This window comes from Sarcophilus harrisii, chromosome 4, assembly GCF_902635505.1.
Source record: "Sarcophilus harrisii chromosome 4, mSarHar1.11, whole genome shotgun sequence".
NCBI lineage: Eukaryota > Metazoa > Chordata > Mammalia > Dasyuromorphia > Dasyuridae > Sarcophilus > Sarcophilus harrisii.
Genome location: NC_045429.1, coordinates 70,436,610 through 70,449,456, shown reverse-complemented (window position 1 = coordinate 70,449,456; position 12,847 = coordinate 70,436,610). Strand labels below are relative to the sequence as shown.

Below are 12,847 nucleotides of genomic sequence, written 5' to 3'. Positions count from 1 at the left end.
CAGGATTCAACCTAAGTCTTCTGATTCTAAAGAACTTTGGAATTATAAGGTTGGAAGAGACATTCAAGTCCCAAAATATAGGGGAACAAGAATCTCCTCTTCTCTTCTCTTCTCTTCTCTTCTCTCTCTCTTCCTTTCTCCCTCTCTGTCTCTCTTTCTCCACACACACAAATACATAAACATATATGTGTGTCTATATGTATGTATAGTTTTTTTTCTCCCCAGACAAAAGGTATTTTGCTTTGGATCTATACCTCCAAAGAAGAAAAACCTGCTACCTCCCAAGGGAATCTTCTACATTTGACTACTAGGAAATAAGTGCTTTCCACACTATACTATTAAAACTAAGTCTTAATTTTCTCATTTATAAGATGGAGATAATATGTTAACTACAGGATCACTGAACTGACTTGAGATGAATCTCAGGAATCCTTCCCTGACAAGTAATCATCCAGCCTCTTTTTGAAGATTTTGAGCGAGAAAAATTCACCACTTTCAGGGAAGTTCCCTGCCTTTGGACAGTTTTAATTGTTAAGGTTTTCCTGAAATTGAATCTAAACTTGTCTTTTTGCAATTTCTATTCATTCAGTGCTTGTATTTCTGTCCACTGGGTCAAACATAACCAGTCTAATCCCTCTCACAGATAACAGCCCTTCCACACTTGAAGGCAACCATCATGTTCCCCTGAGTCTGCTTATCTCCAGTTACTTCAATCATCTTATGACACAGACCTAAGGTTCTTTGACATTTTGGTTGCCTATCTCCGAATGTTCTCCAATTTATCACTCTCTCACACACATTATTGCTCTGGGAAAAGCATTTTGTGGAAAAAAATTGTGGATCATTCTATCAATCTGATATAACTGTTTTAATAACGCATCCCTCATGGTTTTTAAAGCTCTTTCATATAGCCAATCTCTTATTCCATTTTATTCTCACAACAGAGCAAGTATTATCCCTATTTTACAGTTGGAAAAACTGAGACATTCATAGACTCGCCCATAGTCATATGGATAGTAAGTGGTATGCCTAAGAATCAAATTCAGATTTCATGACTTTTGACCCAAAGCTCTTTCTACTAAACTGTGCTACCTCAAATTACTAGAGTTTATGGTTTTAACAAATAGTGCTTAGCTCCATGCATCTCCCTTTAGCCTGCTCAACTTGTCAGGTTCTGGATATGGAGTGCAAATCTTTTACAAACTCTATTGTTTTAGTTCATTGAACTCTAATGCAGCCAAGGGTTCCTCAGACCAAGAAAAAGAAGAAAACAAAGTTGTTTTTGTTTGGTTGGTTTTTTACACTTTATACAGGTTTATTCAGGAGGTTTCAGTACATGGATCAGATTTTTTTCATCTTTTGGCCTCAATATTCTAGAAATATGCATACATACACCATGATACTCATCCTATTCAAATTTTTTGTAAAAAGGTGTTATTATCAGCTGGAAGCTAATTCTATAATGCCAGGTTAACTCTCTTCTGCTCATATAGTTTGAGTTAGTGACTGTTCTGTATTGTTTAAATTCTTTATGTTATCCCCTTTCCTCATGTTGGGCTTTAGACCCCTAGGTTTTAAATAGAAAATAATGAGGCTTTATTATTTGTAGGAGATTACTAGAGAGGAGTCAGTGCTTTCGCTATCATAGTCTTAGTTGAAATTCTGGTTAAAAAAATTTTTTGCACCACTAGCTGGCTAGGCCCTTTCATTAGCACATTACTCTGCTGAAGTCAGGATTGAGCTTTGATTGTCATAACATTTAGTAAAATTGTTCTATTTCATGGAAAACCCTGTACATTTGGCATTTTAAAAGACTTATTAGAAAGAGAGCTAGGACAAAAAGTGTTTAAACTCATTTTCTGGATGGAAAAGCAATCCAAACTTCAGACTATAAGAATAGGTTGACATCATAATTTTCATGAACAATGGCTGAGATATTCTGTAAAGTCCAGAAGATAACTAGGGGTATATAGGCTTGAGTAGTGCCCCTCCATGTGGCTTCCATTCTAGTCACTTTCTTCTCATCACTGATCTCTCATTAGGCTTATTTCCAAGACAGATGAGATGACACAGACAGGTATCCTGAGAAGTTAGGGCCATTGATCTCCTTTCTCTCACACAAAATCAGATAAAATCAATCGCAAGATGAAGTTGAAGTCTTGAAGAACACTATTCCTGTGTGCTCACTCCTGGAAATTTCCAATACATTCTCAGCCAGCGCCCAAAATCCTGAGTGAATGAAATATCTTACTGCAAAAATGAATTCTTAATTTTTTGGTCTCAACAGAGCTGAATAACTAGATGACCAGTCTGGCTTTATAGAAAATAAAGTCTTTTTTGAAAGGCAGAAGACTTTACTCAATTTCCCCATGTGATCAAATTAAGCCAGTTTTACCATACTTAAAGATGAAGGTTACTGGGAAATTATCTAACAGGACAGTTTACACAGTATTATCAAAGGAAAATTAGATGTTTAATGACACTATTAGCTATAGTCTATAAGGATTTATATTAATACGTCAGTCATGAATATTCACTTCTTTCATATGCCCACATATGTATACACGGGCATCAAGATAAAACTGAGAAAGTTGTATGTACTTTACTTGACCTTTAGCATCCCTTTAAATGCTGATTATTTGCTCCTTGTTGAAAGTATTCACAACTTCACTGAATTACTATTACTATTTTTGATGCATTCAATATACTCCATCAATTTCAGAGACATGGGTAGTGAAAATTTCTAGGAAAATGGCATGTTTCAATGAAAAGAATATAAGAAAAGCTAACGTGGGGATTCCAGTTTCTCCTGGCAGCAAGAGACAGATTGACTCATACTTTTCTTTCTTGGCTAGGGATTGTATGATGAAAGGCCAAACACAGCCCTGATCCAAAAACATGTTATATGCTAGTGAGCCCTGCATTATAAAGGTCAATGGCAATAGGAATTTCTAGTACTGTGTGTGGGATATCAAATGTAACTATAGCTGATGGCAAGAATTCAAAGGGGCCTTTCATGGCAAAGAATTCAATGTTTTTTTTGGTTAATGAGGAATTTTATGCTTTCTGACCTTTCCTTTATGCTGCTAGTCCAGATCTGTATACCTTGAATTTACTTAGTCACCATCTACTGATTGTCCTTAAGATGAATTAGTCCAAAGGAACAGGGCAGCAAAGAAACAAACAGGAAGTAGTAAGTCATCTGGGGTTAAGAAATAAAATTGTTTAGACATATTGTGACTCAGTATTTATCATTATAATCCTTTCCCTGTGCTAATCTTTAAGGTCCCAATATCTTCCCTTCTATTTGCAAAAGCACATGTTTATTTACATGGGCCTTATACACATAAAATCTTAGTATAATTGAGGTCTGAGATTATAAAGAGTGTCATCGTTATTGCATATAAGCTCATAGGCTCTTGAACTACAACCTGACATCATAATTAGATAACTCACTCAATATTCAGTAAATTCTGAGTGTAGTGGATCAAGTTGGGGGGGAAGGTAAAGAAATATTTCAGATGTGCAGATACCCAGATATACCAAGGCTGTTGCCATCACTTTCTTCTCACCCAAAAGGCTGGAGACAAGCATGGATGGCAGTGGGATTCAAAAACGGAAGAGAAAGCATTTCGATTACCTTGGCATAAAATAATTTGAAAATAGAAGAACTTCATAAAAAAAAAAAAAAGAAAGAAAAGAAAACTTTCAAAGAACCAGTCATCAGACTTTTTTCTTAAAACCACAACAGGACATTTATAGTCTTTGAACACTCTGCATCTCCATGAGGCTCAGGGAATGACAATGCTAGTTAGGACACCTTTGTTGTTGCTCATCCTTAGTTTTTGAAGAGGACCAATGACATCATGGGGTGATGTCTTGTCTTGAGCGTGAATCAGATTTAAGAGTGTGGGAGAATGGTGCCCAGCCAGTGCAAAACCTCTATCCACTTTATAGAGGAGACATTAGCTTTGGTGGGGAGGAGACACAAGTGTTCTTATAAATGCTTTATAATGTAAAAAGTAGACTGGGAAGAAACACAAAACTTGTAGCATGAATAGCCTTTCTACCTTCTGATTCCCCCAACAAACACACACTTAGAGAATATTGCCTCTTCCCAACCCTAACCCCAATCATGGGGCCAATAGAGTTCCATGCATAGGGAGATTAGCAAGTTTACATTATAAAGAGCTCTCTATGATGTAGAGAGACAGAGAAAGGTTTCTCTATAACCACTATATTAAACATATATGTTTGTGGAAAACATACATGAAGACATGTGGGCCCCTTATGATGTAAGCCTCTGAAGTTTTCCGAATTGGCAGATAGAGCAAATCCCATTGAGAATTCAGCTAGGAGTCACATATTCCTGCTGAGGAATAATGACCTTTCTATAAACTTAATAACAGTCTTTTGGAAGACTAATTAGAATAGATTCTAGGTAGCTGGGTGGCAGTGTTGCTAAGTGTTTTGATGTTGTGCCTCTGCTTATATCATTGCTCTCAAGAATGACCCAAAACTCACCAAGTTATGGCCTTCCCATGAGTATAAAAAGGACAAAGTTCAATGGTAAAATGATATTTCTAAGAGGGAGACAGACTTAGGAACAAGGCTATTAGAATCATAAATACAATTAGGACTGTATTGAGTTAGAATACAGGAATGGGAGTTGGATCCTTAGGGAGACACACATTTGAAATGCCACCAGAAAAATTTCCAATTGATCCAATGCCCCTGAAATTCAGTCCTCCAAATAGGAGACAAATTCAATGATTTTCTTTAACATTCTGTTTCTATGTCTCTCTACAAAGAAATGGGAATAGCCAATTATACCAAGATACCAAGAGAGCTGAATTCTCTGGTGCTCTTAATGAAGGAAATAAGGAAGGAGTGGAGGAAAAAGGAAAGGAATAAGAGAAGGGAGAGGAGAGCATGTATATGAACAAGAAAATTCATCAAAAAATGAGTAATTTGTAAATAAGAGAGTTACCTGGGAATCATCAATAGAGAAAGACGGAAGAGGGAAAGAGCAGTATGAGGTAGTTCAGTGAGCAGATGAAAGGGGAAAAGGAGCAAGGGAGCTGGATAGTATGGATTGATAGTGAAAAGGAAAGAGTGAATAAAAGAGAATGAACAAATACCATTCATACCTCAATGAGAGAAAGAAAAGGGAGAATGTTCAGAAGGTGACACACTAAAGGCAAGTGATGGATTATAACTCATAATCCATCAAGTGAGCTTGAGCCCCGGACCCTAGTGGATCCCTGTGGCCCCCTGCACTGTACCTGAACTGAGGACCAACAGAGAGACTTCAGGCTTCAGGGCTGTTATTCCCTCCCCTGCCACCAACTCTAAAGCCATCACCGCCATGTTTAAAAAGGGCACAAAGAAAGAACAAGACACATGACAAACCCACAGCTCATGGTGGCTCTGGTATCAGCTCTCCTGAGGAGATACAGGGTGATATGAACATTGGTCATGCAGAGGGTTCCCTCTGAGACTGACCCTCCCATCCCCAGTTCCCTTTGACCCACTCTAAGGTCATACATTTCAATTTATATATAGGACATGTTATATTTTCAAACAATAGAAAAAGATCCAAAGTGTCAACTATTAGATACCAGAGCATGGTAATATTAAATAATTTACACAGAATCACATATTTCTGGGTGTCAAAAGAAGATAATTTCTGTATTTAGACTTCATATAATAATGTAAAATTGCTCATAAAGGTAGCCATAGGCTACTTAATTTTTGTCCCTTCTTTTGTTTGGTAAATTGAATTTTCCCATTGTCCTCGATTTCTTTAAAAATTAAAAATTTTCTGAACCAGAATATGAGAGAAGAGTATGCATCAGTGAATAATATAAGCAAATGGTTTGCATATTTGATGGAGAAGGGTTGAGGATCCTACTTTTACGTTTCACTCAAAAAGTATATCAATAGACTAATTCACAACTGCAGCAGAAGGATATTTTAAAAAATCTTGAAGATAGAGGTTCTTAACCCCTTTGGGGGTCAAAGGCTTCTTTAACATTCTGGTGGAGCATATTCATTTTCATTATAATAATGCACAAAATATATAGGATTACAAAGAAAAACAACCACACTGAAATAGTTATTGAACCTTTATAAACAGAAAAAAAGAAAGACACACACAAACACACACAAAACAAAGAAATTCATGGACCCCAGGTTAAAAACTCATGTTTTAAGGGAATACTTCTGTCTTATAAAAGGCAAGGGTTAGAAGTACCAGAAGGCAGCTACTGTGCTTCTTCAGTGGAAAAGTGAAAGTAGCTGAGAGAGAATCAGTGAATAGCACTGGCAAGGATATTGGACTTTGGATTCAGAAAACTAGGTCTGAGCTTTGGTTCTGTCACTAACTACCTGAATAATGTGATGACCACGCTAGCACCCAGGATACCTTAGAATCAGCCGGAGTCAGGATAAGCAAACGTCCTTAATCTTTATTCTTGGTCTTAAGGGGTAGAAGTGAAGGGGATGGAAGTAAGATCTCCGCAACCGTCTTCTTCCCTCATCCATGGCCAAAGTGACTCTGGCTAGTCTTACTCTATCCCCTAGTCCCTCCTACAATTCTCTGTATACACCAATTATCGAGCCAGCACAGGATAGTGGGAAGGGCCATTTTCCAAGCATATGCCTATAGAGTATTGTCTAATTGGTAGTTAGCCTCAAGTGCTCAGCTGTCCTGACCTCAGTGCATCTACTCAAGAGTTTCAGCCCTCTACAGAATAAACTTGTGCAAATTATTTCTCCTCACTGAGTTCACTTAAATTTATAATTAGAGGCTTAAACTAAGTTTACTTCTAGTTCTAAAAGTCTATGATTCTAAGTCTATGCCAGAGATCACTATGCTATAAAGAAGAGTGCAGAGATTTAGAGAAAAATAGGAATTTCAATGGAATTCTTTAGGAACAGCTCACCTACATGTTGCAAGGGAATTTATATGGGGGTGACAACTGATTCCAGGAAACACAGAAAAATGCAATTATTTTAACAACTGATCTAGCTGATACTAATAGCTCAGGTTGTCTTTAGCAGGTCGAGGGAGATGTAATGAATGCTGAGTTACATTTTTTAAATTCTGGGAGCCCATTTCCCCTTTGGCTTAGCTCTTCAGTCTAAAATCTTCCCTATGAAGGAAAGGCAGTGTAAAATAATAGCTTCAAGAACACTGAAAGGAGTGCAGAAATGTAGGTTTTTTTTTTTTTTTACTTATTTTAAAACCTTGGGCACTCTGTCCCCTCTAGACCTCAGTTTCCTTGTCTTAAAATGAAGTTTGATCTGAGTTCTAAAGTCCATTCCAAATTTAAATCTTGCAAGATAGAAGATCTAGATACACCTAATATTTAGAGTATCTCCATCCTCCCAGAGACCCAGGTTCATGATCTGATTGTTATCTCCAACTTGTTACTCTTACTTACCCTACACATGGCCTTTCACTCGTTTTCCCCCATGTCAAAAATATTCTCCCTCCTCACTATGTTTCTTAGAATCTCTGACTTCTTTCAAGAAGCTCAAATTTCACCCTTTGCAGGAAGCCATTCTCAATCTCTCCAGGTCCTTATCTACTACAGCTTTCCCTTCTAGGATCTATCTACTCTGTACATGAGCTCCTTAAGAATAGGGACTGGTTTTGCCTTTCTTTGTTTACACAATTTGTAACATTATACTTATGCATGATAAATGGTTAACACATATTTATTGGTTAACTAATTGGAAAAGGGACTAATAGAAAGGGATTTCTATTTCACCTGCTTTTTACAGATGAGGAATTTGTGACCTCCAGGAGTGTCTGATCTCAAATCCACATCCTCAGACTTTTGGTCCAATACTTTTCCCAGTGAACTAAAAAGATTCCATTTAGAAACATGTTTTTCCTGACCCCCTTTGCTGAAAGGACCCTAGAATAGAAATTAAATAGACTTTTCCTTTTACTAGTAAACTGTGAAGTAATATTTTTGGGGAAGGAGTGAGTTGAGAACTGAAATGTGGGTAAGTTATTTATAATGTGAATCTTGGGGTGAGGGAATGTTGTTGGTGAATGGTGACAGAGCATTAACTGGAACTGACCTTGGACAATAAACACCAATAGACAGAGACAGGTTCTTTGTTGCCTGGGTCTGAGATTCATTCTCCAGATGACAGTATAGACAGGGTCTGACTAGCATGTGGAGATGCACCCTCATGTGGTGGCCCCCTGCCACCAAAAGAATCCCAGATAGTATAGATACTTTCAAACTAAGAAAACCTTCAGCCTGATGAATTATTCAACAGTTAAATCACTGAGGTCATCAATTCCTTCTAATGTGGGGACTGAGCTAAGTTAGAGCTATTTCTTAGCTTGAGTAAAAACTTAACTACAGAGTTCATATTTCTATACTAATTTAACTTTCTACAGTATTATTTTTATATTAACTTTGTCATGTTAAACAGTGTAAGTATTATTATGCTCATTTTAGAGATGATGGTTCTGAAGCTTGGGATCATACAATGAGAAAGTGGTGGAGCTAACATTTGAACTCAGATCTTTCGCCTGTGAGGTCCTGTAGTAAACTACTATAAGTGACTGATTGACTCTAAGGTAGAGGTGAGGGTATTAGAAAAACATCTGCTTCATTAATAGAGATTTCTGAGGCTGAATGCAAGGTTTGGAAGAGATCAGAAAATGAACATCAGAGATGTAAAACTGCATGGAAGAGCCAATCTTTCTCACTCTTTAAATCTGAAGAGGGAAAACCTAAAGAATTCTTATGAAAGAGTCTAAGGTAGAAGGAATCTTCTAGTCAAATGTGCACCCCAGAAATATACAATTTCTCTATAATAGTCTTGTTGAGTGTTCATTTAGCCTCTGCTTGAAGCTCTCTAGTAAAAGGAAACTTACAGGGTATTGAAAAAGGATATTTCATTTTTTGATGCCTCCAATTATTTCAAAACTTCTGTATGTTAATTCAGAGATTCAGACATAAAAGAGATCTTATCTGATCTCCCCATTTTACAGACATCTTCTTATGTTGAATCAAATTCTTTCTCCCTCTTCCACATGTTAGCCCTTCAAATACCTGAAGCAGCTATCTATCCTGTTCCTCTTTCTTTCATGAAGGAAAAATATAGAAGGGTCTATAGCATCCTCACAATGCTCCACTGGATAAGTTCTAATTTGTTGGTGTACTACCTAAAATATGACTCCCATGACTTATCATGGTATTCCAAATGTGATTCATTCAGAGCAGAGTATTGTTGGCCTATCATATCTTTAGTCTTGGACTTTATGCTTCCACAGCAGACTGTAGTGAAAAGAGTGATCCTAAATGTCATCTACTCTTTTTATTTCATGGCCATCTCTTGACATAGAGTTATGGAAGAAGTACTAACACCCCTGGTTCCAAGGTATAACCCAGAAAATCACAGGATCATAGATTCATAGGAAGAACTTTAGAGGTTATCCAATCCAATGCTTATTTTAGAGATGAAAAAACTAAAGTATAGAAAGGACAGGAAATTTGTCTATCATTGATATAGTGAGAATCAAAGTCAGAATTTGATTCTTCTGACTCTAAATCCCACCCAACTAGCTTCAATTAAGGAGGAGAATTCAATACTAGAATTCATCATCAATGGGTTGAAGAAATCATTTATCACTGAAACTAAACAGTATTTGGGGGGAAATAATATTTCAGGACCTTGATAAACATTGTTCAATCTCTTGGTAGTCCTTCCCAACTTCTAAATTAATTGCCAAGGCAAGTTGTGGGAGGTCTTCTTTTCAAGATTTAATAACTAAAAAAAAACAATCAGGATGATCAAATATTCAATGAGTTTTTTATTGAAGGGCTTCTTTAGTAAAGCCAAACCAATTAGCTGCCATTCTATTTCTGGATAGCTCAACTTTGCTTATGCCTGGCCTAACTTTGTCTCTCTATATGTCATCTACTTTCCCTCCAAATTCTTCCTATAACTTCTTTCATTTTTAAGAATCACAGGGTTTTAAAAAGGACCATGAAAGGTTTTCAAGTCAGCTAGAAGTTATGTGAAGGCTCAGTTAGGAACAGAGTAAACAAGATCACACAAGAACCATTTTGTGAACAGAGAACCCTTCTTGGATTGAGATCAGAAGATTCTTCTTCTGATCCCACCGCCTAGAAAGGAAAACAGGGAAATGACCCAAAAAGGAAAAAGCCACTTACGCCAAAGCAAAGGCCACCAATGCCCCAACTACCACCACAAAGTCCAAGATATTCCACAGGTCTCGAAAGTAAGATCCATCCTGTAGAATCAGGCCCTGGTCTATCATCTGCAAGGAAGAATTGTGAAATTCACTGAATAAATTCAAGCTGGTCCTGAAGTGAACAGGGTAAAGTATGATACTTGTCCTGAGGTCATGTCTTCAGTACTCTCAGCAAATGACTAGGAGGAGGTCTGTGAGTATACTAAAGATAAGGAAAGAGAAAGTGGAGGAGGGATTATAATCTTAAATCCAAGTTGGTTTAGAGAGGGAATATAACCAGAATCCTTGAAAACCCCAGATAGGCAGCAGCCTGGATATGAAATAATTGGAATACAATTTGAATATATATATATATTTGAATATATATATATATATAACTTTGTACTTCCTCCAACTCTAGGGATTATAGATGGAGGACTAGAGGAAAAAAGAATAATTGTCCCTTGCTACGTAGTAAGTACTTAGTAATCATGTGTTGGTTGATACATTGATAGTTGTAGTTGGATAAAGTTTCAAATCGAGTGGGTTTTGGCTATTTTGCTACTACACTTCTTTGGAAAAGATATCTAAGGCACCAGTAATCTAGGACTTTATGTACTGGCACCAGTAACCTAGAGAAAAGTATGTATCCATTTAAACTCTATGCACAAATACTACCAAAAGAGCAATGCCTTGCAACTTTCAGATTTGGCTCTATTTAAAGTACAGGTAAAGTATGAACTACTCTTGGCAAACTGAGACCTGCCCCTGACATAACTACTGAGAACCCTCTAAATGACTGCCAACATTTTCAGAGATTCATTTTTCTACATTTACCCAAGAAAGGGACCTTAGGTACAAAGATTCTTGGATCAAAGACATATGATACAGACATTGCCAAGTAAAAAAAAAATACTCACTCCTATGTTGTCTTGACTATGAACATTGTACCTGTATTATCTCACATAAGTGTCCCTCTCTACTCTTTTTAATTATCTATAAGATATTTTTATTGCCCTTCATTTCCTCTTAAGTAGTTCCATAGTCCCTTTCTTCTGTCTTCTTGGCAAAGCCAAATGAACAAAAGGTGTCCATTCCTATGTCAAGAAGGTTCTCTGGAATTTCACACAGTTACTTATACATAAAATGAATATCAATGCCAGAGACATGATTATGAGGGTCACCGTCAGTCCCTTTATTGGTCAGCACAATTGAGGAGGGTTCAGAATTAGAACATAGGGTCTAAGCTCAAGCTCAGAACTTGACTTCCATTTCACCCACCCATCCACCACTACTTAACCCCAAGGAAGTTTCCCCCTTCTTTCAAGATTCTCACCTTTATAACCATCTCAAAGGTGAATACGCCAGTAAAAACATAGTCAAAATACCTCAGGACCTGCAAAAAAACCCAATAAAAATTTAGGAGCAGTGATACGATTTGATCTCCAGAATAAAAAGACTCACCTATAGCTACTTATACACCCCACATCCACCCACACACATATCTTCAAACACTTGTACTATGGAACAGTGGTTCAAAACAATTCCCTTACAGAAAGAGATAAACATAAAATAGCATAGTCTTTCCTGGGGCCATGAAAACCTAAGACTTGCCCTTGGCTATTATTATTTTCTCTTATCCAAAAATTCAGAATTGGAAGTAACTTCAGAAACCATTTAATCCAATCTATAACTCAACAGGAATGTTTCCTACAACATACCTGAGAAGTGATCAACATTTGCTTGAAGACCTTTAAGGATAGAAAACCCATTATACCTCCCAATCCAGTTTTTTCCATTTATAGATAACTCTAATTGTTAAAAAAAAAAAAAAAAAAAAAAACAACAACAAAAACCTTTCCCTTTTATTAAGCTTAAATTGCCTCCTTGAAACTTAAATTCTTGTTCCTAGTTCTGCCCTCTGAGACCAAGTAGAATAAATCTAATTCCTCTTTAAATACTTCTAGCTGTTAATGTTTTAGAAATTTTATATAAAGTCCTTTATATACTTCAAATATGATAGCCCTTCAAATACGTGACTACAGTTACTACATATACTTTTCTCTGTCTTCTCTTCTTTAAGCTAAAACCTTTTTAGTTCCTTTTTCTGGTCTTTCATGACCATGAGACCCTTTGCTATTTTTTCCACCTCTGAAACCAGGATCCAGAGTTGAATACAATGCCCTAAAAATACCCTAAGTGTGGTCTGACCAGGACAGAGAACATTAGAGATTTGCCTTCCTTAATCCTCGATATGATGCTTATTTTAATGCAACCCAAGATTGACTGTCTTCCCTATTTTGGCTGTTGATTTGTATTGGAATTGAGCCTACTAAAAGGCTCAAGTCTTTTTTGGATGAACTCTTATCGATCTACAGGTTTCCCATTTTGTAATCATAAAGTTGTTTGTTGAACCTAAATTTAATCAAATATTAGATCTGTTGTAATAATCTAGCCTATCAATATCTTCTTGGATCCTGGATGTAATGGGTTGCCTATACCTCCTGAATCTGGGGTCATCTGCAAAAGTGATAAGCATACTATCTATCTCTTTATCCAAGTCATTAATAAAAATGTTCAACAGTACTGGTCCAAGCACAGATTACCAGAACACTC

The 12,847-nt window shown here is 36.8% G+C and overlaps 1 protein-coding gene across 8 annotated transcripts in view; it reads right to left on the bottom strand.

The window, feature by feature from the left end:
* CACNA1E (calcium voltage-gated channel subunit alpha1 E) overlaps positions 1 to 12,847 on the bottom strand; it is a 597,321-nt gene that overhangs the window by 70,718 nt on the left and 513,756 nt on the right. For all 8 annotated transcript variants that reach the window (XM_031936988.1, XM_003767485.4, XM_031936990.1 and 5 more), the window contains 2 exons: positions 11,568 to 11,627; positions 10,212 to 10,318 (listed from right to left, as the gene is read on the bottom strand). In XM_031936988.1, the coding sequence (XP_031792848.1) occupies positions 10,212 to 10,318; positions 11,568 to 11,627 (167 nt within the window). The remainder of the gene's footprint in view (positions 1 to 10,211; positions 10,319 to 11,567; positions 11,628 to 12,847) is intronic.